The sequence below is a fragment of the Lethenteron reissneri genome, chromosome 56 (assembly GCF_015708825.2).
Source record: "Lethenteron reissneri isolate LAM-NWPU_2019-01 chromosome 56, ASM1570882v1, whole genome shotgun sequence".
Taxonomy (NCBI): domain Eukaryota; kingdom Metazoa; phylum Chordata; class Hyperoartia; order Petromyzontiformes; family Petromyzontidae; genus Lethenteron; species Lethenteron reissneri.
In genome coordinates, this window is record NC_083834.1 from 4,456,768 (window position 1) to 4,482,759 (window position 25,992).

The 25,992-nt window shown below is 52.0% G+C and overlaps 1 protein-coding gene across 2 annotated transcripts; it reads right to left on the reverse strand.

Moving 5' to 3' along the window:
• Window positions 1-584: 584 nt before the first annotated feature.
• Window positions 585-21,507, reverse strand: LOC133356990 (F-box only protein 21-like). Of its 2 annotated transcripts, none has more exons than XM_061574733.1 (7): window positions 21,379-21,507; window positions 12,712-13,666; window positions 9,322-9,411; window positions 8,566-8,660; window positions 7,770-7,924; window positions 2,089-2,193; window positions 585-1,269 (listed from the first exon to the last, which is right to left on the reverse strand). In XM_061574733.1, the coding sequence occupies exons 2-7, from the start codon at window positions 12,834-12,836 to the stop codon at window positions 1,174-1,176; spliced, it is 666 nt and encodes a 221-aa protein (XP_061430717.1). In that variant the 5' UTR covers window positions 12,837-13,666; window positions 21,379-21,507; the 3' UTR covers window positions 585-1,173. The 2 variants fall into 2 exon arrangements, with proteins under 2 accessions (XP_061430717.1, XP_061430718.1); XM_061574734.1 differs by having other exon boundaries at window positions 12,712-13,662; window positions 21,379-21,397.
• Between the last annotated feature and the right edge of the window lie 4,485 nt (window positions 21,508-25,992).

A 25,992-nucleotide genomic window follows, 5' to 3' on the forward strand; every position in this document is an offset into this window, starting at 1 on the left:
ACACTGCAGCAGCTCACAAACAGCTAATACGAGTGCGTGCGTGGTGTTGTTGTGTGCGCGTGAGCGGTGGTGCAATGGTTAGCGCTACGCCGCGCTACGAACCCGGCGACCCGAGTTCGATTCCCGCTCACGGCCAACACCGGTGACGATTATCTGAACCGGTCCTGGGCTTCCCCTAGGTCGACTCAGCCTCAAATGAGTACCTGGTGCAGTGTGTGTAAACATCGCCACTCGTAGGGAGACAAAGGCGGCCGGGCGTCGTGCTGATCACCCACCCCCGTCGTGTGCTGTGCCGGCCTTCGTAGGCGCCGCAAACTACTTGCCAGCAGCACTTTGCCCCAAGTCTCTGTTACAGGCTGCACGGGGGGTGCGGTGGTGACGGTGGCGGTGGCGGTGGTGGCGGTGGTGGCAGTGGTGGCTGTGGCGATGGCGGTGGTGGTGGTGGCGGTGGTGGTGGCGCATTTCTGTTTGTATGCTTGTTTGGGTCGTTTGGACAGGCGAGGACTCGCTTGAGCCGTCTAAGATCCTTTTAACAGAAGCGACCTGGCCATCGAATGAAATGTAAAAAAACACAAACCACGTCGTTCTTTACAATGTATTATTTATTGGAATCCATTGCTATTAAACATTTCCCATTATTCCCACCCCAATGTTCACTCGTACCAGGAACGTGAACCCCATTTTTCCGCACCGGTATTATTTCTGCATCCGCCAGCGTCGTGACCCCCCCCACCTCGCGTGTGGAGAGCGCACGCCACTGTAAGGCTCTTGTTCGCAAAGCGACCTGGCCACCACAAATGATGGCTCAAAGAAGTTGGCGGCTTCGTCATCGTCGTCGTCACGTTGGGAACTGACAGCCCAAAGCTCTACAACGCGTGACGTCGGTCGATTCTAAATGCGGAGAGAATAACCGGAGCACAGCACCCGGAGAAAACAAATCCAGGCCACCACGGTGAGAGAGAGAGAGACGCAAACTCAAAATATACAGCAGGAGTCGGGGTCGGGATGGAACCCACGACCACCTGCATACCGGGCGAGGTAGTTAACATCTATCCAGCACGACGGACAAATCCCATGTGTCTGCACGCAACTCCGGTCCGCTGCAGGTTCACCGCGCCACGGCAACGGTGTTTGGTGTCACCGCCGTCGTCTCGGTCGTCGTCACCGCCGCCATCAGTCGTGGGGGTAGAGCTCGCGCAGCCAGGGCCTCGCGACGTACTGCGCGCCGTCGAACGCCCGGAAGTAGACGGCCAGCTCCTCGTGGGTGACCTGACGCCACGCACGGCGGTGCGGGGGGTGTGGGGGGAGTGGGTGGGTAGTGGGGGGGCGTGGGGGGGGAGTGTGGGGAGTTGGGGGTGTGGGGGGTGCGGGGGGTGGGGGGGGGTGCGGGGGGTGGGGGGGGTGTGGGGGGCGTGGGGAGAGACGCCGGAAGCGCCAAACGGCGAATGGGACGCCGGCCCACAATTGGGCCGCCCCCCCCCCCATCATAACGGAAGGAGGCGCCCGCTCGTTGGCCCCGCTGGGTCACGCAGGTGACGTCGTGGTGACGTCATGTGACGTCGTGGTGACGTCGTCGTGGTGGTGACGTCGTGGTGACGTCGTGGTGGTGACGTGATGGTGACGTCGTGGTGGTGACGTCGTGGTGGTGACGTGATGGTGACGTCGTGGTGGTGACGTCGTGGTGGTGACGTGATGGTGACGTCGTGGTGGTGACGTCGTGGTGGTGACGTGATGGTGACGTCGTGGTGGTGACGTCGTGGTGACGTCGTGGTGGTGACGTCGTGGTGGTGACGTGATGGTGACGTCGTGGTGGTGACGTCGTGGTGGTGACGTGATGGTGACGTCGTGGTGGTGACGTCGTGGTGGTGACGTGATGGTGACGTCGTGGTGGTGACGTCGTGGTGGTGACGTCGCGGTGGTGACGTCGTGGTGGTGACGTCGTGGTGGTGACGTCGTCCTGGTGACGTCGTGGTGGTGACGTCGTCCTGGTGACGTCGTGGTGGCGACGTCGTGTTGACGTCGTGGTGGTGACGTCGTCGTGGTGACGTGGTGGTGGTGACGCCGTGGTGGTGACGCCGTGGCGCTCACCTGCACCCCGTTGAGGACGGCGATGTCGTCCTGCGGCACGTAGGTGACGGCGTTCCTCCCCGACACGAGCACGCGGTAGTGGGGGGCCTCGCGGAGACTCGCCTTCTACTCACGCACACACGGGGGGGCGGCACGCGCCACTCACTGCGTGCGTGTGTACATGTGTGTGTGTGTCACCACGTGTGTGTGTCACCACGTGTGTGTGTAACCGTGTGTCTGCGTGTGTATCTGTGTGTATGTGTCACCACGTGTGTGTGTGTGTAACTGTGTATCTGCGTGTGTGGGGAGCGGTGGTGTAGTGGTTAGCGCTACGCTGCGCTACGAACCCGGTGACCCGGGTTCGATTCCCGCTCACGGCCAACACCAGTGACAATTATCTGAACCGGTCCTGGGCCTCCCCAAGGTCGACTCGGCCTCAAATGAGTACCTGGTACGGTGTGTAAACATCGCCACTGGGGAGACAAAGGCGGCCGGGCGTGGTGCTGGCCACCCACCCCCTCGTGTACCGTTCCGGCCTTCATAGGTGCTCACTAACAGCACATGCCCCTACAGTCTGTTAAGGCTATACGGGGGATCTTTGTCTATGTATCTGCGTGTGTGTGTAAACCACGTGTGTGTGTGTAACTGTGTATCTGCGTGGGGAGCGGTAGTGTAGCGGTTAGCGTGCTGCGCTACGAACCCAGCCGCCAGAGTTAAATTCCCGCTCACGACCAAAACCAGTGACGATTATCTGAACCGGTCCTGGACCTCTCCTAGGTCGACTCAGCCTGAAATGCGTACCTGGTGCGGTGTGTAAAATCATCGCCCCTGGGGAGACAAAGGCGGTCGGGCGTGGTGCGGGCCACCCACCCACCCTCTCGTGTGCCGTTCCGGCCTTCACAGGTGCTCGCTAACAGCACTTGCCCCAACAGTCTGTTCAGGCTATGCGGGGGATCTTTTGTATCTGTGTGTGTGTATCTGTGTGTGTGTATCTGTGTGTGTATGCGTATCTACGTGTGTGTATGTGTGTGTGTATGTATGTGTGTGTATGTGTGTGTATGTGTGTGTATGTATGCGTGTATGTATGTGTGTATGTATGTGTGTATGTATGTGTGTATCCGTGTGTGTGTATCCGTGTGTGTGTATCCGTGTGTGTATGCGTATCTCGGTGTGTGTGTGTGTATCTGTGTGTGTGTATCCGTGTGTGTATCTGTGTGTGTGTGTATCTGTGTGTACGTGTGTGTGTATGTGTATGTATGTGTGTGTGTATGTGTGTGTATCTGTGTGTGTATCTGTGTGTGTATCTGTGTGTATCTGTGTATATGTATATGTTTGTATATATGTGTGTGTGTGTGCGTGACTGACCCCACGGTGTGAGCGCTGCATCCAGCCGTGGGGTGCGTGTGTGTGTGTGTATGTGTGTGTGTGTATGTGTGTATGTGTGTGTGTGTATGTGTGTGTGTGTATGTGTGTGTATGTATGTGTGTGTATGTGTGTATGTATGTGTGTGTATGTGTGTGTATGTATGTGTGTGTATGTGAGTGTGTGTATGTATGTGTATGTATGTGTGTGTATGTATGTGTGTGTATGTATGTGTGTGTATGTGTGTATGTATAAGTCCGGCAAAACAACCTCCTACCTCTATGGGGACCTCATTTGCCAGTAAAAATATGATAATTGGTTCTTTACCCTTCTATCTGGCAACAAAACTGACACCTTTTTGCAAGGAGTCATGTTTGCATAGACCGCAATACCTGCAGTCATAAATACAAACAAAAGACATAACTCTGATAATGTGCACTGTCAAGGACTGTCAAGGACAGTGCACATTATCAGAGTTATGTCTTTTGTTTGTATTTATGACTGCAGGTATTGCGGTCTATGCAAACATGACTCCTTGCAAAAAGGTGTCAGTTTTGTTGCCAGATAGAAGGGTAAAGAACCAATTATCAACCTCCTACCTCCTCGCGGTGCCGGACGGGCAACACTGTCGTGGGCAGTGCTGTGGGGGGAGGGCCAATGCCCATTGGCCTCTCCCCTCATGGCGTCTATGACCACCACAGTGGCTAAACGGGGGCTCTGGACGGGTGTGAGGGGCTGGTAACCCCTCCACCTTCAATTAACCACCACTAAACCACGAATTAAACATAAACCTGTAACAAATAAGCTTGTGCCGGAGGCCCCGGGGGGTCAGGCTTTTATGATGTCTCCTGGCCAAACCCCATTTGGCGGAGCCAGGAGATTGAATCTTCACCCTCGGGGCTCCTCCAGAAACAACAAAAAACCATTGCGGATGGCCACGTGGAATGTTCGAACGCTCACTGCGGAGGAGAGGCTGCCACTCCTCTGTCGGGAGATGGACCGGTACCGCCTGGATCTCTGTGGCATTCAGGAGGTCCGGTGGACCGGTTCTGGCTCCTGCCACCATGAGGGGTGGACAGTCCTCTACTCGGGGCAGGAGACTGCCAAACAACAGGGTGTGGCTCTTCTTCTGAACAAAAGAATGAAGGGGGCGTGGGAGCGTGGCGGTGAGGTGTGGGAAGCTGTAAGCCCCAGGATACTTTGGGCTCGCCTTCCCATCAACCAGAGGCGAGGAGTGGTGGTCGTGGTTACTTATGCCCCCACCGAAGACGAACATCCGTGGAGGGATGCAGGCAAAGCCGATGAGTCAGACTCTTTCTATGACCTCCTGTCACAGGTGCTGGCTAAAGTGGCCACTCGGGACAGAGTCATCTTGTTGGGTGACTTCAATGCCCGAGTTGGTCATGATGCTGGTACCTGGTCTGGAGTGATTGGAAGGCATGGGCCAGATCAGCTCAATAATAACGGTAGGAGGCTGCTAGATTTTTGTGCAGCCCATGGGCTTGTAATTACCAACATGCTCTTCCGGCATCGGCGCATCCACACAACATCATGGATACATGCCGGGTCCAAGCAAGAACATCTGCTGGACTACATAGTGACGGACCAGCGGATGCGAACCCATGTCCTTGACACCAGGACCTACCGTGGAGCTGATCTGTCCTCTGACCATCGACTAGTCATCTGTAAGATGCGCCTGCCTTTCTTCCACTCCGGTGGTGGGTGTACACCCAGGATCCCATTCCAACCAAAAGTGGCCTGGTCTCAGTTAGCTGATGAAAGTTGCAAGCGAGAATTTCATCATCGCTTGCAGCTGGGGTTGGCATCGTCCCCCACTCCACCTGATGTCGAGGGTAAATGGGCGAGGTTTAAGACTGTGACTCATGCAGCTGCAATGGCTGCTTTGGGTACGCGGTCCAGACCTCCCCAGAAACCCTGGCTGACAGAGGAGGTGTTCAGGTTAATTGAGAAAAAGCGTCAGGCCCACTCTCATCGCCTACAGCATCCCACGGCAGAGAATGAGGAGGTTTACCGCAGCCTTCGCTCAGAAGTTCGGAGAGCCGTAAGGCGCTGTAAGGATGGGTGGTGGTCGCGGGTTGCTGAGGAGATGGAGTCTGCCTCAGTGGCCCGTGATCACAAATCACTATTTAACTCCATCAAAAAAGTAACCTGCAGCGCCACACCTATTACCATCATTAGAGGAAAAAACGGTGATCCAATCTCCGACCCCGAGGAACAGGTTTGCAGATTTGCTGAGCATTTCTGTGAGGTCCTGGGGGAGGGAAATTCTCTCAGCCAGGAAAACATCATGGCACAAAGTGGTGATAACCCTGCTGAGGCTGCGGTGCCTCAAATATTGGAAGAGGTCACCCCCTGTGAGTGGCTGGCTGAGGTGCCAGCTGTTGAGGAAGTACTGAGGGCGATCCGGAGTCTGAGACCAGGGAAGGCATCGGGCAGAGATGATCTCCCAAGCGAAATGCTGAGGGAGGGTGGCGTTTGTGCACAGACTGCCCTATATGACATCATAACAACAGTCTGGACCACTGGACGGGTTCCGCAGGACTGGAAGGATGCCCTGGTGGTCCCCCTCTTTAAGAAGGGGGACCGTACCGACTGTAACAACTACAGGGGCATCTCACTCCTCAGTGTGCCGGGTAAGGTCCTGGCAAGGATTATTCAACATCGCCTTGCTAGGCACGCTGAGGAGAGGCTTGCGGAGCCCCAATGCGGTTTCAGGAAAGGGCGGTCCTGCACAGATGCCATATTTTCTGTCCGTCTGCTACAGCAGAGGTGTAGGGAATTCCAAAAAGACCTACATCTCTGCTTTATTGACCTGGTCAAGGCCTATGATACCATCAGTAGGACTGGGCTCTGGGTTGTTCTTCGTGCTTTCGGAGTCCCTGACCCTCTGCTCACGATCATTAAGGACCTTCATGATGGTGAGCGGGCCCGGGTAAAACTACGTGGCCAGGAGTCGGAGCCTTTCCCTGTACACCTTGGGGTGCGACAGGGATGTCCTCTGGCTCCCACATTATTTAACATCTATTTTGACCGCGTAGCTCGTGAAGCCTTCAATAGCTGTACCGGGGGAATTTCCATTTGGTACAGATATAATGGGAGGCTGATCGACGCCCGGGTGCGATCAAGGGATGGCTCCCTATTGGTCAACCATGTTATGTATGCCGATGATTTGGTAATAGCTGCTCTTTCAGAAGAGGAGTTGAAGACGCTGCTGCTGAGACTGGAGCGTGCCACTAAGAGGTGGGGCCTTACCATCAGCCCCACCAAAACTAAGCACCTGCCTGGGTATTTTGTACCATCGGACACTCCACCCCCACAACTCCCAATTGGTGATGGGGCAGTTGTGGAGAGAGTGGAGAGTTTCCCATACCTGGGCAGTGTGCTTATGACCGGCTCCAGTCTATCAGCAGAGGTCTCACTCCGAATCAGTCGAGCGGCAATATCTTTTCATCGGTTGCGTAACGCTGTGTGGAAGCTACCTGGTCTGTCGCTCCGCACGAAGCTTCAGGTCTTCTCGGCCACGGTCATTCCCTCCCTTCTCTACGCTTGCGAGACGTGGACCCCCCTGGTGGAGCATCTTCGCCGGTTGGAAACATTTAGGCTGGCCTGCCTACGATCCATCCTGGGTTTAACCAGGCTGGATTGTGTGAGGAGCTCACAAATCCTTGAAAGATCTGGGCAAAGTCCCATCAGTGAGCTCCTCCGGCAGGCAAGGCTGCGTTGGCTGGGTCATGTAGCCCGCATGCCCAGCCACCGCATGCCTAAACAGCTTTTGTTCGGCCGGATCGAGGGGGCTAGACGGGCGCGGCACGGGCTGGAGAAGAGATGGAGTGATGTGGTACAGGAGGACGTGGAGCTGAGTGGACTTGCCGATGACTTGTACCAGCGGTGTCAAGATCGGCCTCAGTGGAGGAGGCTCGTGAAGGACGCTACTGGGCAGTTGGAGGCAGTCGCCCTCCAACAACAACGGAGGGCGGAGGAGCGACGCTCACAACAACGAGCGGAGCGCCGGGTGGTTAAAGCACAGCAAGTTGGCACAGTAGGGGGCACAGGTGGTGCATCAGCCAGTCATCTCGGTCATCTCGGTCAGTCGACCCGTGGCACCTGGGTCTGCCCCGTGACCTCCTGCCAGCGGGCTTTCGACACTTCACGTGGCCTCAAGGTGCACTTGGCCTGGCACAAGCATCGTGGTGACGTCACCGCCACTTAGTGGCGAATGGCGGTTGTTGTTGTTGTTGTTGTGAGTGTGTCTGTGTGTGTATGTGTGTGAGTGTGTGTATGTGTGTGAGTGTGTGTATGTGTGCGTGTGCGTGACTGACCCCGCGGTGTGAGCGCTGCATCCAGTCGTGGGGTGCGTGTGTGCGCGCGTCCCAGCCAATGATGACGCCGGTGAAGCCGGCGTGCCGGTGCCGGACCACCTGGCCCACGCGGAACGAGACGCGGGGGGGGCGCGGGGAGCGCACCGACACCGAGGCTGGGGGGCACGGAGGGTCACGCACACACACGCACACACACGCACGCACGCGGAGACACGCGGAGACACATGGAGATGCACTCAGCGTCACGCACACGCACGCGGAGACATGCAAAGACATGCGGAGAAGCGTGGAGATGAGAAACGGAAGGGGACACGTGTGTGTGTGCGCGTGTGTTCGTTCGTGGGGAGCGGTGGTGTAGCGGTTAGCGCTACGCTGTGCTACGAACCCGGCGACCCGAGTTCGATTTCCGCTCACGGCCAACACCCAGTGACGATTATCTGAACCGGTCCTGGGCCTCCCCTAGGTCGACTCGGCCTCAAATGAGTACCCGGTGCGGTGTGTAAACATCGCCACAGGGGAGACAAAGGCGGTCGGGCGTGGTGCTGGCCACCCACCCTCTCGTACATCATTCCGGCCTTCATAGCTGCTACTCGCTAACAGCACTTGCCCCTACAGTCTGTTAAGGCTACACGGGGGTTCATTGCTTTGTATGCAGGTGTGTGCGCGCGCGAGTGCGTGCACACTCATAGGCACGTGTGTGTGCGTGCGTACACGTGCGTATGCGTATGTGTGCACACGTGTGTGCATGCGTGCATAAACGTGTGCGTGTGTGCGTGCGTGTGCGCATGCGTTTTACTGGCAAAGTGTCCGTCTATCTCCTCCAGCCGAAGAACTTCCAAGGCAGCGCACTCCCCCATCGCATCCTCCTCTTCCTCCTCACCCAGCGCCGTGCTGCCACCACCATCACCACCATCAACACCACCATCATCACCACCGTCAACACCACCGGCACCACCATCATCACCACCATCATCACCACCATCACCACCACCATCACCACCACCATCAACACCACCATCACCACCACCATCACCACCACCATCACCACCACCACCATCACCACCACCACCATCACCACCATCAACACCACCATCAACACCACCATCAACACCACCATCATCACCACCATCAACACCACCATCATCACCACCATCAACACCACCATCATCACCACCATCATCACCACCATAATCACCACCATCATCACCACCGTCATCACCACCGTCAACACCACCATCATCACCACCATCATCACCACCATAATCACCACCATCATCACCACCATCATCACCACCATCATCACCACCGTCAACACCACCATCACCACCACCGTCAACACCACCATCATCACCACCATCATCACCACCATCATCACCACCATCATCACCACCGTCAACACCACCATCATCACCACCATCATCACCACCATCATCACCACCATCATCACCACCGTCAACACCACCGGCACCACCGGCGCCATCACAATCGTCGGCGTCATCAACACTGGGGCTGTGTGTGTGCGCGTGGCGGTGGGGGGGGTGGCGGCTCTCACCGCGCGTGCCGCACCAAGCCGCGTGCCCACGACAGCCACGGCACCGGTCTCAGCAGTCGCTGCTGCAGCCCCCCCAACTCCTCCGTGAGCCTGGCGAGGCGACAACGCAAAGACCCTCACCACCGCCGCCGCGTGAGAATTCTCTTGGGGTGGTCGAGCGCCCGCCGAGGCCGGCACGACGGCGCACCGAGGGCGAGCGGCCGGCACCACGGCCGGCGCCGTGCTGCTGCACCACCGCCACCGATGCCGCTCACGTTTTACACACCGCAACGGGTACGGCGTGCGAGTGGACTACCTTGCGAGTGGGCTACCGTGCGTTTAGCGAGTTGGCACCGTTTATCAATTCCGACCGAAGTTGCCCGTCACTGCTACGCGCCACGCCGGAGGACACGGAGGATTTGGCGAAAGCGTCAAGAGCCCCGCCTGGTACGCAGGAGGTCGTGGGTTCCATCCCGACCCTGACGCCTGCTTTGTGTATGTGAAGTTTGCGTGTCTCTCTCTCTCTCATCATCATCATCACGGTGGCTAGATGTTAACTACCTCGCCTGGTATACAGGAGGTCGTGGGTTCGATCACGACCCTGACGCCTGCTGCTGTATATTTGGAGTTTGCGTGTCTCTCTCTCATCATCATCACGGTGGCTAGGAGATGTTAACTACCTCGCCTGGTACACAGGAGGTCGTGGGTACCATCCCGACCCTGACACCTGCTTTGTGTACGGGGAGTTTGCGTGTCTCTCTCCCCGGGTCCTCCGATTTTTTCCCCTTCACATTTTAGAATCAACGTTTGTATTATTTGACTGTTCCTAAAAATGTCCACGCGACGATGGTGATGACGATGAGCCCACTTTGTTGAGCAATCGTTTGTGATCACCAGGTCACTTCTGAAAAAAGAGCCACACAGCTAAGTAGGGCCTTACAGCCGGTGAAATAAAAAGTACAGACAGTCCTCGACTTACGACTCTCACTACATCACCATATACAGCCAGTCCCCGACTTACGACTCTCACTACGCCATGTAGGTAGTCCTCGACTTACGACTCTCACTACATCATACACATGTAGTCCCCGACTTACGACTCTCACAACACCACCATACAGCTAGTCCCCGACTTACGACTCTCACTACACCGCCATGTACAGCTAGTCCCCGACTTACGACTCTCACTACACCGCCATGTACAGCTAGTCCCCGACTTACGACTCTCACTACACCAACATGTACAGCTAGTCCCCGACTTACGACTATCACTACACCGCCATGTACAGGTAGTCCTTGACTTACGACTCCCACTACACCACCATGTACAGGTAGTCCTTGACTTACGACTCTCACTACACCGTGTACAGATAGTCCTCGACTTACGACTCTCAGTACACCACCATGTACAGCTAGTCCCCGACTTACGACTAACACTACACCGCCATGTACAGGTAGTCCTCGACTTACGACTCCCACTACACCACCATGTACAGGTAGTCCTCGACTTACGACTCTCACTACACCGTGTACAGATAGTCCTCGACTTACGACTCTCAGTACACCACCATGTACAGCTAGTCCCCGACTTACGACTAACACTACACCGCCATGTACAGGTAGTCCTCGACTTACGACTCCCACTACACCACCATGTACAGGTAGTCCTCGACTTACGACTCTCACTACACCGTGTACAGATAGTCCTCGACTTACGACTCTCACTACACCAACATGTACAGCTAGTCCCCGACTTACGACTAACACTACACTGCCATGTACAGGTAGTCCTCGACTTACGACTCCCACTACACCACCATGTACAGGTAGTCCTCGACTTACGACTCTCACTACACCGTGTACAGATAGTCCTCGACTTACGACTCTCAGTACACCAACATGTACATGTAGTCCTCGACTTACGACCCTCACTACACAACCATGTACAGATAGTCCTCGACTTACGACTCTCACTACACCCCCATGTACAGATAGTCCCCGACTTACGACTCTCACTACACCATGTAGGTAGTCCCCGACTTACGACTCTCACTACACCATGTAGATAGTCCCCGACTTACGACTCTCACTACACCATGTAGGTAGTCCCCGACTTACGACTCTCACTACACCATGTAGGTAGTCCTCGACTTACGATGGAGATGCGTTACGACGACCCCATCGTAAGTCAAAAATATCGTAAGTCGAAGATGGCCTCGCCTACCCAGGAGCCTTAAAGAATGGTGATAATTTAGCAAAACAGAGCAATTAACAGTACCGTACTGTATAAACTATATACTGTGTGTATTTATTAATTACAATACTGTATTGCACAGTCAAATGTCAAGTAAAAAAAAAACAAGGTAAATTCTTAGCCTACCTCTATGAACTGCGATTTAATAGAAAGACGGCAGATGCGTAACATCCCGGCAGCGTCCCAACGTACAGCATCGCACCTCGTACGCTGCTGCGTTTGCCTGCCGCGCGAAATTTAAATATATTACAAATTCCTCGTATCGCTGTCGCCATCGTAAGATCGAAATGTCGTAAGTCGGACCCCATCGTAACTCGGGGACTGTCTTTAGTTTGAGTTGAGTGGTGCCCGTGTGTTTCGGGGCAGGGGGGTCGTGGGTCGCGCGTACTGCGTGCGGCATGCGTGTTACATGCGTTCGTGTTGCGTGCGTGTTGCGTGCATGGTGCGTGCGACATGCGTGGCGAGTGCTGTGTGCATGGTGCATGCGTGGTGAGTGGTGCGTGGTGAATGGCGAGTGCTGTGTGCATGGTGAGTGTGTGGTGAGTGGTGCGTGGTGAATGGTGAGTGCTGTGTGCATGGTGAGTGCTGTGTGCATGGTGAGTGCTGTGTGCATGGTGCATGCGTGGTGAGTGCTGTGTGCATGGTGAGTGCTGTGTACATGGTGCATGCGTGGTGAGTGGTGCGTGGTGAATGGCGAGTGCTGTGTGCATGGTGCATGCGTGGTGAGTGGTACGTGGTGAGTGCTGTGTGCATGGTGAGTGCTGTGTGCATGGTGAGTGCTGTGTGCATGGTGAGTGCTGTGTGCATGGTGCATGCGTGGTGAGTGCTGTGTGCATGGTGAGTGCTGTGTACATGGTGCATGCGTGGTGAGTGGTGCGTGGTGAATGGCGAGTGCTGTGTGCATGGTGAGTGTGTGGTGAGTGGTGCGTGGTGAGTGGTGCGTGGTGCATGGTGAGTGCTGTGTGCATGGTGCATGCGTGGTGAGTGGTGCGTGGTGAGTGCTGTGTACATGGTGAGTGCTGTGTGCATGGTGAATGCTGTGTGCATGGTGCATGCGTGGTGAGTGGTGCGTGGTGAGTGCTGTGTGCATGGTGAGTGCTGTGTGCATGGTGCATGCGTGGTGAGTGGTGCGTGTTGCGTGGTGCATGGTGCGTTACCAGCGCATGGCGTGCAGCCTCTGGAAGGCGTTGTTGCCGCTCCACTGCACGATGAGCGTCTGCAGCGGCACGGCCGCCACCAGCAGCAGCAGCTGCAGCCCGGCCCACGCGGCACGGCGCGGCATCGCGAACAACCACGGTTCCCGCCGGGACGCAAGACCTCACCGGTGGTGATGGAGCTCCTCGCTCGCTCGCTCAGTCGTTTGTTCGCTCGCACACTCACACACTCGCTCGATTGCTCACTCGCTCACTTGCTCACTCTCATACACACTCGCTCGTTCGCTCAGTCGACAACTCATTCATTCGCATGCTCTCTCACGCACTCTCTCGATTTGCTCGCTCGTGAACTCCCACTTGGTCGCTCACTCACCTGCTCACGCACTCGCTAACTTCCTCAGTCGCTCGCTCGCCCGACCCATTCACCCGCTCACAAAATGTTCACAAATCGACTCGCCCGCTCGCCCGCACGGCAACTCGCTCGCACTCGCCAGCCGCGGTCGAGGTTTAACGGGGGGCAGGAGACGTCTTGAAAGTTTCTTTGGGGGCGCGAGCGTGGGGGCGGCAAGGCCTGTTGACAGCCGTGGACAGCCGTGGACAGCCGTGGACAGCTGTGGCAGCTTCCTTGGCTTGTGGCGAGCTGCGATGTTAACGCGCGTAGAGTTGAACCTCTGTCTTTCGCGCCGTACGGAGCCAACTGCGGCTCAACGGAAGGTGTGCCGCGTTGGTCGCTAAGCCGTGGGCTGGGTTCTGGTGAGATCTCCGGCTCCGCGTGATGCGTCAGCTGAGTTCTGGTGAGATCTCCGTCTTCACGTGGTCTCCTTAGCCGGGTGCCGGTGACATCTCCGGCTCCGCGTGGTGCGATCGGCTGGGTTTTGGTGAGATCTCCGGCTCCGTGTGGTGGCGTTCCAGGCGACGCTGTGGCACAGCACGAGGCTCCTCAACGTCACGTTCCTGTCTGCCGCGGCAACGGAAATCCGTCAACGGCGGAGCGACAATCGCAGGAAGGACGGCGCAGCAAGGCAGCGGCAGCAGCGACAGCAGCAGCAGCAGCGGTAGCAGTGGCAGCGGTAGCAGCGGCAGCAGCAGCGGCAGCAGCAGCAGCGGCAGCAGTAGCAGCGGTAGCAGCAGCAGCAGCGACAGCAGCAGCAGCAGCGGTAGCAGCAGCAGCAGCGACAGCAGCAGCAGCAGCAGCGGTAGCAGCAGCAGCAGGAGCAGCGGCAGCAGCAGCAGCGGTAGCAGCAGCAGCAGCGACAGCAGCGGCAGCAGCGACAGCAGCGGCAGCAGCGGCAGCAGCGGCAGCAGCGGCAGCAGGAGCAGCAGCGGCAGCAGCGGCAGCAGCGGTAGCAGCGGCGGCAGCAGCGGCAGCAGCAGCAGCGGCAGCAGCAGCAGCGGTAGCAGCAGCAGCAGCGACAGCAGCAGCAGCAGCAGGAGCAGCAGCAGCAGCAGCAGCGGTAGCAGCAGCAGCAGGAGCAGCGGCAGCAGCAGCAGCAGCAGCAGGAGCAGCAGCAGCAGCGGTAGCAGCAGCAGCAGGAGCAGCGGCAGCAGCAGCAGCAGCAGCAGGAGCAGCAGCAGCAGCGGTAGCAGCAGCAGCAGGAGCAGCAGCAGCAGCAGCAGCAGCAGGAGCAGCGGCAGCAGCAGCAGCGGTAGCAGCAGCAGCAGCGGCAGCAGCGGCAGCAACGGCAGCAGCAGCAGCAGGAGCAGCAGCAGCAGCAGCGGTAGCAGCGGTAGCAGCAGCAGCAGCGACAGCAGCAGGAGCAGCAGCGGCAGCAGCGGTAGCAGCGGTAGCAGCGGCAGCAGCAGCAGCAGCGACAGCAGCAGGAGCAGCAGCAGCAACAGCGGTAGCAGCGGCAGCAGCAGCAGCAGCGACACGGTTCGGGTTCTTTCCCAAGAGTCGCTAACGAGAGGGTGCTTTGCCTACGCGGGTGGCTCTTCTTATTCTTCTTAACCTGTGGTGCACGCAAGCCCCTGGCGGTTGCGAGACATGGACAGATTGTTTTTAGTAGTGTAGTGTATAGTAGTGTCTAGTGTATAGTGTAGTGTATAGTGTAGTGTATGTGTAGTGCATAGTGTAGTGTATAGCGTAGTGTATAGTAGTGTCTAGTGTATAGTAGTGTAGTGTATAGTAGTGTCTAGTGTATAGTAGTGTAGTGTATAGTAGTGTCTAGTGTATAGTAGTGTAGTGTATAGAGTAGTGTATAGTAGTGTGGTGCAGTGTGTAGTATGGAGTATATAAATCTTGACTTAAAGCTTTCGTGACTGCAGGAATTCATATTCTTTGGGTCTTTCGGTGAAGTCACGTAGATAGGTTCGAATTAATACAAATAAAATAAACAAAAAACGACGATCGCAGAAATTAGCATGTTAATGTGAGAAATTAGCATGTTAATGTGAGAAATTAGCATGTTAATGTGAGAAATTTGCATGATAATGTGAGAAATTAGCATGCTAATGTGAGAAATTAGCATGATGTGAGAAATTAGCGTGTTAATGTGGGAAAATAGCATGCTAATGTGAGAAATTAGCATGTTAATGTGATACATTAGCATGATGTTAATGTGAGAAATGAGTATGATGTTAATGAGAGAAATTAGCATGTTGTTAATGTGAGAAATTTGCATGATGTTAATGTGAGACATTAGCATGATGTTAAATGTGAGAAAATAGCATGTTAATGTGAGAAATTATCATGATGTTAATGTGAGAAATTATCATGATGTTAATGTGAGAAATTAGCATGATGTTAATGTGAGAAATTAGCACGATGTTAATGTGAGAAATTAGCATGATGTTAATGTGAGAAATTAGCATGATGTTAATGTGAGAAATTAGCGTGACGTTAATGTGAGAAATTAGCATGATGTTAATGTGAGAAATTAGCATGACGTTAATGTGAGAAATTAGCGTGACGTTAATGTGAGAAATTAGCATGATGTTAATGTGAGAAATTATCATGATGTTAATGTGAGAAATTAGCATGATGTTAATGTGAGAAATTAGCGTGACGTTAATGTGAGAAATTACATGATGTTAATGTGAGAAATTAGTATGTTAATGTGAGAAATTATCATGACGTTAATGTGAGAAATTACATGATGTTAATGTAAGAAATTAGCATGTTAATGTGAGAAATTAGCATGATGTTAATGTGAGAAATTAGCATGTTAATGTGAGAAGTTAGCATGTTAATGTGAGAAATTAGCATGATGTTAATGTGAGAAATTAGCATGTTGTTAATGTGAGAAATTAGCATGTTAACGTAAGATCTGAGAGCCGCCGCCACGTCAAGGTCGGTGCCAGGTCAACACGTTACAAAGTTAGACGTTGACAAGGTTGTTATTAATCTGAGTAACAGTCCAATTTCCGACCGCCTGAAATCGATTTTGGCTCAAGGGTTGAACTTTGCAGTTACCCCTAAACACGGTGGCTGATATAATTGTCCATGCTGATGTAGCCCTGAAGGGTTTGGTACACATCGCTGCAGACGTAGCAAAATCGTAAATTGCTGCAATCGTCAAAAACACCGAGACACCAATGAGCAACATCAGTAAGGATGAACGTCTTCTTGATTCTTTCGGTAAAGTCACGTAGAAGGGAAATCATAAAATAATAAAAATAAAACATAATAAAATACAATTCTCACGACGTTTCGGCCACAACGCAAGCAGCCGTCCTCAGGTGAAGAACAAACAGGTCTGTCGGAAAGACAGCGTCTGAATGAACACCACCAAGCTTGGCAGCGTATATTTAAAGAACCAAGAAGATTAATCCCTGCAATCACGAAAGCTTTAAATGGAACCTACGTTGTTATTAACATTATACATTAATATTATACATTAACATTATACATTAACATTATACATTTCCATTATACATTAACGGTTGACAGCCAAATGGGGGAGCAAGGTTGCAGTAAAGGTTTAAGCACCGCTGAGCTAAGCAGTGCCCTTTACTGGAATAAAGTCGCAACACAATAAGCAAATCAGATGTCGGCACCGCATCAGCGCAGCGTTGTTCTGTTCTCATGTTAAAATAATTCACGACGACGCCTGAACCAAGGCGCTTTTTAGATCCGTTATATTAAGTTCGCTTGCTTGCTTGCTCACGACCGTGCAAATCTTTCGGTCGTTTTTTAACCCACTTCCCGTGATCCAATCGAGCTGACATTTTCCACACAGACTCGTTGTGCGTGACAATTAATTTTCGTGAAAATTTTTTTCCAAAGTTTTACACCGTTTAGGGAAAAAAATTTCAATATTTAATTACCAATTGCTTAATGCTGGCAGGCAATCATCTGACCCATAGGTGGCAGCCATCTCAAGCCAGAGGACGAGAGGACTCTAGCCGCCACGCATATAAAGGATTTAGAGTGAAAAACTTAGTTTTTACGGGTTAATTTTTTAGACAGAACGAACGTCGCTTCTACATGCGAATGTGACGGCGGTGGTGGAGTGGAGGCGAATGAAAGAAACGAGAGGAAGCAAATATGTGATGATTCGTCACATCGGTTAAAGTGACACTGATGACAGCGAATGACGATGCATCGAATGAATGGGGGCGAATGAGTGAACGCCATGCAATGATAATCATCATTAATATAATTAGTATAATGATCATTATGCTTGTTGTAATATAATAATTATAATTTTGTCTCTACGTATGTCTCTGTGGTGTCTGTGTATATGTGCATCTGTGGTGTCTCTGTGTATCTGTGGTGTGTCTATGTCTCTGTGGTGTCTCTGTGGTGTCTTTATGTCTGTGTCTATGTGCATCTGTGGTGTCTCTGTGTATCTGTGAGGTGTCTGTCTCTGTGGTGTCTCTGTGGTGTCTTTATGTCTGTGTCTATGTGCTTCTGTGGTGTCTCTGTGCATCTGTGGTGTGTCTATGTCTCTGTGGTGTCTCTGTGGTGTCTTTATGTCTGTGTCTATGTGCTTCTGTGGTGTCTCTGTGTATCTGTGGTGTGTCTATGTCTCTGTGGTGTCTCTGTGGTGTCTTTATGTCTGTGTCTATGTGCTTCTGTGGTGTCTCTGTGTATCTGTGGTGTGTCTATGTCTCTGTGGTGTCTCTGTGGTGTCTTTATGTCTGTGTATATGTGCTTCTATGATGTCGCTGTGGCAAGGCCGTAATTATATATATTGGGGGGGGACACATGCCCCCCCCCCCCCCACAATATTTTGCTATAAAAATGTATTGCTGTGCTATGTAAATAAAAAGAACAATTTGTGCTAAACCTTGGCCACAATATCTGGACTTTTCTTCATACAAATCAATGCATAGATTTCTGTTAATATGATTGTGGTTATGGTTGTACTTTATGAATCCCTAATCTCTGCCATTACATACAATGAAACAAGAAATGGTAAAAAAATAAATAAAAACAGAGCAATGTAATACAATACACTCTTAGACATTATTGTAAATAACAAAAGTCCATCCCATGCGTTAGTGAATGTTTAAATATTTTAGGCAGGAGATGAGTTTTCAAATGTAGATATTTTTCTGGGTTGGGACCCCCAGGCCCCTGGAAGATTTGGTCCCCCCCTCCATATGTTGACTTCATGGCTACAACCTTGCCCTGTGGTGTCCCGATGTGTGTGTCTATGTGCGTCCGTGATGTCTCTGTGGTATCTCCCTGTTGTATATGTGGTGTCTCTGTGTCTCTGTCTATGGTGTCCATGTGGTCTCTCCATCTTTGTGGTGTATCTATGTCTCTGTGTCTCTGTGGTGTCTCTATGTCTATGTCTCTGTGGTGTATCTATGTCTATGTGTCTATATGTCTGTCTCTGTGTCGATGTGTCTCTGTGGTGTCTCTGTATCTCTGTGTCTATGTGGTGTTCCTGTGTCTGTGTCTCTGTGGTGTCTCTGTGTCTCTGTGGTGTCTCTATGTCTCTGTGGTGTATATATGTCTATGTGTCTATATGTCTGTCTCTGTGTCGATGTGTCTCTGTGGTGTATATATGTATATGTGTCTATATGTCTGTCTCTGTGTCGATGTGTCTCTGTGGTGTCTCTGTGTCTCTGTGGTGTCTCTATGTCTCTGTGGTGTATATATGTCTATGTGTCTATATGTCTGTCTCTGTGTCGATGTGTCTCTGTGGTGTATATATGTCTATGTGTCTATATGTCTGTCTCTGTGTCGATGTGTCTCTGTGGTGTCTCTGTGTCTATGTGGTGTTCCTGTGTATGTGTCTCTGTGGTGTCTGTGTCTCTGTGTCTGTGTCTCTGTGGTGTTTCCATGTCCATGTCTCTGTGGTGTCTCTATGTCTCTGTGGTGTATATATGTCTATGTGTCTATATGTCTGTCTCTGTGTCTCTGTGTCTCTGTGGTGTCTGTGTCTCTGTGGTGTCTCCATGTCCATGTCTCTGTGGTGTCTCTGTGTCTCTGTGGTGTATATATGTCTATGTGTCTATATGTCTGTCTCTGTGTCTCTGTGTCTCTGTGGTGTCGCTGTGTTTCCGTGGTGTCTCCATGTCCATGTCTCTGTGGTGTCTCTGTGGTGTCTATGTGTCTCTGTGTGTGTCTGTGTCTCTGTGATGTCTCTCTGTGTCTGTGGTGTCTCTGTGTCTGTGGTGTCTCTGTGTGTCTGTGGTGTCTCTCAGTGTGTATCTCTGTGTGTCTCTCTGTGTCTGTATCTCTGCGTGCTGTCCCCGTGTATCTGTGTCTCTCTGTCTCTGTGTGTCTCTGTGTCTCTCTGTGTCTGTGTCTCTGTCTGTGTCTCTGTGGTATCTCTGTGGTGTGTCTGTGTCTGCGTGTCTCTGTGGTGTCTCTATGGTGTCTCTGTGGTGTATCTGTGTGTCTGTGTGGTGTCTCCGTGTCTCTGTGTCTGTGGTGTCTCAGGGTCTGTGGTGTCTCTTGGTCTGTGGTGTCTGTGTCTCTGTGTGTCTGCGTGCTGTCCCCGTGTCTCTGTGTCTCTGCGTGGTGTCCCTGTGTCTCTGTGTGTATGTCTCTCTGTGTGTCTCTGTGTGTATGTCTCTTTGTGTGTCTCTGTGTCTCTGCGTGGTGTCCCTGTGTCTCTGTGTGTATGTCTCTCTGTGTGTCTCTGTGTCTCTGCGTGGTGTCCCTGTGTCTCTGTGTGTATGTCTCTCTGTGTGTCTCTGTGTCTCTGCGTGGTGTCCCTGTGTCTCTCTGTGTGTCTCTGTGTGTCTCTGTGTCTCTGCGTGGTGTCCCTGTGTCTCTGTGTGTATGTCTCTCTGTGTGTCTCTGTGTCTCTGCGTGGTGTCCCTGTGTCTCTGTGTGTGTGTCTCTCTGTGTGTCTCTGTGTCTCTGCGTGGTGTCCCTGTGTCTCTGTGTGTATGTTTCTCTGTGTGTCTCTGTCTCTCTGCGTGGTGTCCCTGTGTCTCTGTGTGTATGTCTGTCTGTGTGTCTCTGTGTCTCTGCGTGCTGTCCCTGTGTCTCTGTGTGTATGTCTCTCTGTGTGTCTCTGTGTCTCTGCGTGGTGTCCCTGTGTCTCTGTGTGTATGTCTCTCTGTGTGTCCCTGTGTCTCTGTGTCTCTCTGTGTGTCTCTGTGTCTCTCTGTGGTGTCCCTGTGTCTCTGTGTGTGTGTCTCTGTGTGTATGTCTCTCTGTGTCTCTGCGTGGTGTCCCTGTGTCTCTGTGTGTATGTCTCTGTGTCTCTGCGTGGTGTCCCTGTGTCTCTGTGTGTATGTCTCTCTGTGTCTGTGTCTCTGCGTGGTGTCCCTGTGTCTCTGTGTGTATGTCTCTGTGTGTCTCTGTGTCTCTGCGTGGTGTCCCTGTGTCTCTGTGTGTATGTCTCTCTGTGTCTCTGCGAGGTGTCCCTGTGTCTCTGTGTGTATGTCTCTCTGTGTGTCTCTGTGTCTCTGCGTGGTGGCCCTGTGTCTCTGTGTGTATGTCTCTCTGTGTGTCTCTGTGTCTCTGCGTGATGTCCCTGTGTCTCTGTGTGTATGTCTCTCTGTGTCTCTGTGTGTATGTCTCTCTGTGTGTGTGTCTCTCTGTGTGTTCCTGTGTCTCTGTGTGTATGCCTCTCTGTGTCTCTCTGTGTCTCTGTGTGTATGTCTCTCTGTGTGTGTGTGTCTCTCTGTGTGTCCCTGTGTCTCTGTGTCTCTCTGTGTGTCTCTGTGTCTCTGTGGTGTCCCTGTGTCTCTGTGTGTATGTCTCTCTGTGTGTCTCTGTGTATCTGCGTGGTGTCCCTGTGTCTCTGTGTGTATGTCTCTCTGTGTCTCTCTGTGTGTGTCTGTGTCTCTCTGTGGTGTCCCTGTGTCTCTGTGTGTATGTCTCTCTGTGTCTCTGCGTGGTGTCTCTGTGTCTCTGTGTGTATGTCTCTCTGTGTGTCTGTGTGTCTCTGTGTCTCTGCGTGCTGTCCCTGTGTCTCTGTGTGTATGCCTCTCTGTGTCTCTCTGTGTATGTCTCTCTGTGTGTGTCTCTCTGTGTGTCCCTGTGTCTCTGTGGTGTCTCTGTGTCTCTGCGTGGTGTCCCTGTGTCTCTGTGTGTCTCTGTGTCTATGTGGTGTCTCTGTGTCTCTGTGTCTCTGTGTCCTTGTGTCTCTGTGTGTATGTGGTGTCTCTGTGTCTCTGTGTCTCTGCGTGGTGTCCCCGTGTCTCTGTGTCTTTCTGTGTCTCTGCGTGGTGTCCCTGTGTCTCTGTGTGTCCCTGTGTCTCTGTGTCTGCGTGGTGTCTCTGTGTCTGCGTGCTGTCCACGTGTCCACTCGTCACCTGTAACACGTGTCCAGGTGTGCCGGCTGTGGGCGGAGTGGGCGGACGCTTTACAAATCCCAGTCCGCACGCAGCCCTCCACGCTACTTTCAACCAATGGGACGCGCGTCTCCGGGTCGTCACGTGGTGCCGCGGCGTCCAATCGCTCGCCCTCGACACCCTTATGCGCACTACGGAATATAAACGAGCGAATCGTAATCGCCGGTCTAAGCGACTGCCGAGCGCTCGGGCGCCGGTTATTTATTTATTTATTTGCTGCGGGTTGAAGGCGCAGCACCTGCAAGGGCCCACCGCTGAATGGAGGAGGCGCTGTAGTTTCAAAGGCAATGCGTGGATATCGTCTACAACGCGTGTCTACTGTCTACAATGCGTGTCTACTGTCTACAATGCATGTCTGTTGCTATAAATGTCCAAATGACGGGCCACTTTTTAAATCCTTTATATTAAGTTCACTTGCTTGCGTGCTTGCGTGCTTGCTTGCTTGCGACCGTGCAAATCTTTCGGTCGTTTTTTAACCCACTTCCCGTGATCCAATCGAGCTGACATTTTGCACACAGACTCGTTGTGCGTGACAATTAATTTTCGTGAAAAAAAATTCCTAAATTTTACACTGTTTAGGGAAATTTTTTAAAATATTTAATTACCAATTGCTTAATGGTGGCAGACAATCATCTGACCCATAGGTGGCAGCCATCTCAAGGACGAGAGGACTCTAGCCGCCATGCATATAAAGGATTCCTAGTGAAAAACTTTGTTTTTACGGGTTAATTTTTTTGAGCTATCATTTGTGGTAGCCAGGCTGCTTGTGAAAAACACATTCCTGCGGAGGGAGCTGGTAGGAACGTTGGGTTGCTCGGTCAATGGCCAGGGTCAACGGCGGCGTGGTGTATTCCGCAAATATGCCCGACTGTGAGGGCGGGCACAAGCCGGCGTGAGTAGGTTAAACGTTGAGTTTTATAAGGGCACCACGGGGTGACCAGCCCTTCACCACCCCACCCAGCCCCACCCCTCCCACCCCCCACCCAGCCCCACCCTCCCCACCCAGCCCTCCCCACTCAGCTCCTCCCCACCCTCCCCACCCGGCCCCTCCCCACCCTCCCCTCTCCACCCAGCCCCACCCCTCCCATTTTTGTATGCACGACGGACGGACGGACACAATAATCCCCTGTGGGCTGGTGAAACCAGGTGGTTCCTACCAGTAATAAGTCAATATGTCGGTGGGCTTTGCTTGGTAGTGTCATGGGTTGGATTGAGGCGCACACTCAACTTGGAGGCAACACTTTATTCACACGTAACAACCAACTTGAACACAACACGTAAGGCGATGACCACCGCTCCTTGCGGTGTCAGCAGTGACGCCTGCATCGGGCTGTGCGTTTGACCATATGGGCCGTCCATAAATGATGTCACGCACCTGGGGGGGGGGGGGTCAGACATTTGTGACGATGTGTGACGAGGGGGGGGGGGTTTCAGAAATGTGACGTCACATCAAAATGCGCAATTTTAAATAAATATAGACAACACGTTCTACTTAATTAAATAGACTTTTTAATAACCACATTTTTGGTCACCATGTGCCCTTACACATCTCAACGTTCATCCTATAGTCCCATCAAAAACACATCTTGTTGCCCGTATTGAAACGGCTGTACGTCGTATGAACTTGGAAACTCAATTTGCCTGTACAAGAATACGGGGTAAACCGTTTGGGTTGAAAGTTAATAGGGCTTTGACCACGGATATTATCCATAATCCAGGGGGGGGGGGGGGGGGTTTGGGTTAGATCACGTAAATGTATAAATGTGTCGTTAAACCCGCCACCACCCAACACAGCCAATTAATAAGGTTTGTCACGTAAACAGAACATGCCAATTCGTTACTCATGTAGTGGCATAGAATAAGTAATGTAGCAGCATAGCGCTGGCTGCTGGCGGGGAAGGGGATCTGTGGCTTACAGCAGCCCTGACGTCAGTAGGCCACGTGATACACCACAGGGGATATCTGGGGGAAAGGTTACACATGGGGGAAGCCCAGGAACCCGCTGGTAGGTTCTAGAGAAGGGGCGTGACCTGGGCGGACCGAGGTCACGCTGGGAGCATAAAAGAGGGCCCTGCACGAGAGCTTGGGGCTGTCGTATGGAGTGGGATCCCCGTTGTGCCGGTAAAGATCATTCCATCGTCGCTGTCGTCTCATTAACTTCACTCGATATTGCGCTGCACAATGGAAGTTTATTTGTCTCGGTTCAGCGCCGTCAGTGTTTGACGGCTAGTGTTGTGTATAGGCGAGCAACCCACGTAAAAGTTGTGTATAAGCGGGTGACAGAAGAGGGTGCTCGTTGAATAAAATAAGTGCCTCCAACTCTCAGCGTCTCTGAATTAAGTCACTACACTCGTACAACACAGCGGTGTCTTGGAGAGCCAAGCCACAACATTTACATTTACAATCTGAGTACGACGTTTCGCCAGTAATTATAACGAGCTTCATCAGGCGACAGCCAGATTTGTGAAGTCCTCCTGTTTCGTTCCTTATATAGAGGGATTGGTGTGATGACATCACTTGTGCGTTTTTTCTAGCGCGAAGTGGGGGTGGGGGGGGATTAATGAATGCATATAAATGACTATGGGTATCCATTGCCAGTGGGTTATTTTTATGGTAATCAATGTACATTATGCATGCGCACTATGCAAGCCCATTGTTCTTGTACTTCCTGTGAATTGTTTGTACTAAAATAGCCATAGCAACGATAATCCCTGTTGAAGTATGGTGACCTTTATAGGCATGCATCTTAACAATGTATTATTTGATGATTCGCTTCAAAACAGTCTGTAGCTATCCGAACGGTTACATTTCTTTTTTATTTCTCTCAATTTCGTGAATGCCTACGTGTTCAATGATCCATAAGAGTTTTTTTTTGGGATAGATCACGTAAATATGAATGTCGTTAATCCCGCCACAACCCTACACAGCCAATTAGTAAGGTTTGTCGCGTAAACAAAACATGCCAATTCGTTACTAGTGTAATAAACCCACTCCGGACGATATCGTATTTTCGTATCTTGTCTTTATTTGTTCTTCGTTACACAGCTCTCTCACATCGCTGGGTTCCTATTTCCATTACTCCCGTTACCCGAGCGTGGCGTTCAATCGCTTCCCTCGCTCCCTCACACCGCTGGCTAACGGCGTTCGGGAGACAAGCCTCCGGCCTGCCACGTGGCCGCTGGCATGCCGGAAGCACAGACGTGGTCTCTCCTCGAACCTCTCCACCCATGATATCACCTGGCTCACGTGATGCCACGCAGCCAATCATAAGCCTCTCCCCTGGAAGCTTCTAGATGTTGCTATACAGCCCCAGGGCTACGCCCCTGGCTCGACGTCTCATTGGCTGCGGGCTGAGGCCGGCAGAGCCAATCACCATCGCCCAGTTACCCCCGGGTGCATCCTCATATTACACTAGTACAGCACAACGGAGTGTTGGAGAGTAAACCCACTATCCAACTCACCACTCAACAACAACACCCGCCATTCGCCACTAAGTGGTTTGATTCCCGGCGACTTGAATCCCTTGTGAGCCGATTCTGTCACGATTTCACGAGTTGTATTTATACTGCAGGAGGAATCCGATGAGCAATAAAGCTCTTTTTCAAAGTGTCCAGTAGGGGCACGGAGTAAGAACGTCACAACAAACACAGTTACACAAACACGATAGGTGTGCAAAGTATAGGAAGGGTAAACAGATAACTTAAAAAAATCTAAACTATTTTATATTTTCACCATTGGAACCTCATTTGCCAGTAAAAAATGATAATTGTTTTTTTACCCTTCTATCTGGCAACAAAACTGACACCTTTTTTACAAGGAGTCATGTTTGCATAGACCACAATACCTGCAGTCATAATACAAACAAAAAACATAACTCTGGTAATGTATGCACTGTCCTTGAAGTTGATTGGTCCACACCCGAGACAGCTTTCCTTAGAGCCTAGTCTCACATCTGGTCCAACCCAATCAACTTCAAGGACAGTGCATACATTATCAAAGTTATGTTATTTTTTGCATTATGACTGCAGGTATTGTGGTCTATGCAAACATGGCTCCTTGTAAAAAAGGTGTCAGTTTTGTTGCCAGATAGAAGGGTAAAAAAAAAACAATTATCATATTTTATATTTTGTACCAGAGAAGGCCCCACTGAGCTATTTGCTTATTTTCAGAAGCGACCTGGCTCTCGCAAATGATTGCCAAATCAAGTGACTTACCGCGTGTAAATGTATAGCAGCCAAATCATCTAAACGCGTGATGTTGATTGTAAATGTGGAGGGGGCCAAACCCAGAGGACTCAGAAAACATCCACGTGACCACGGGGAGAGAGACACGCAAACTCCAAATATACAGCAGCAGGCGTCAGGGTCGGGATGGAACCCACGACCTCCTGTATACCAGGTGAGGTAGTTAACATCTCCTAGCCACCGTGATGATGATGAGAGACACGCAAACTCTAAATATACAGCAGCAGGCATCAGGGTCGGGATCGAACCCACGACCTCCTGTAGACCAGGCGAGGTAGTTAACATCTCCTAGCCACCGTGATGATGATGAGAGAGACACGCAAACTCCAAA

Coding starts and splice junctions, on each gene's coding strand:
- LOC133356990 (XM_061574733.1), bottom strand. CDS start 12,836: ATGCCGCGCCGTGCCGCGTGGGCCGGGCTGCAGCTGCTGCTGCTGGTG. Junction 9,412..12,711: donor AGGCTGCACGCCATGCGCTG/GTAACGCACCAT, acceptor TCGCCTCGCCAG/GCTCACGGAGGAGTTGGGGG. Junction 2,194..7,769: donor TGCAGCGCTCACACCGCGGG/GTCAGTCACGCA, acceptor GTGCGTGAGTAG/AAGGCGAGTCTCCGCGAGGC.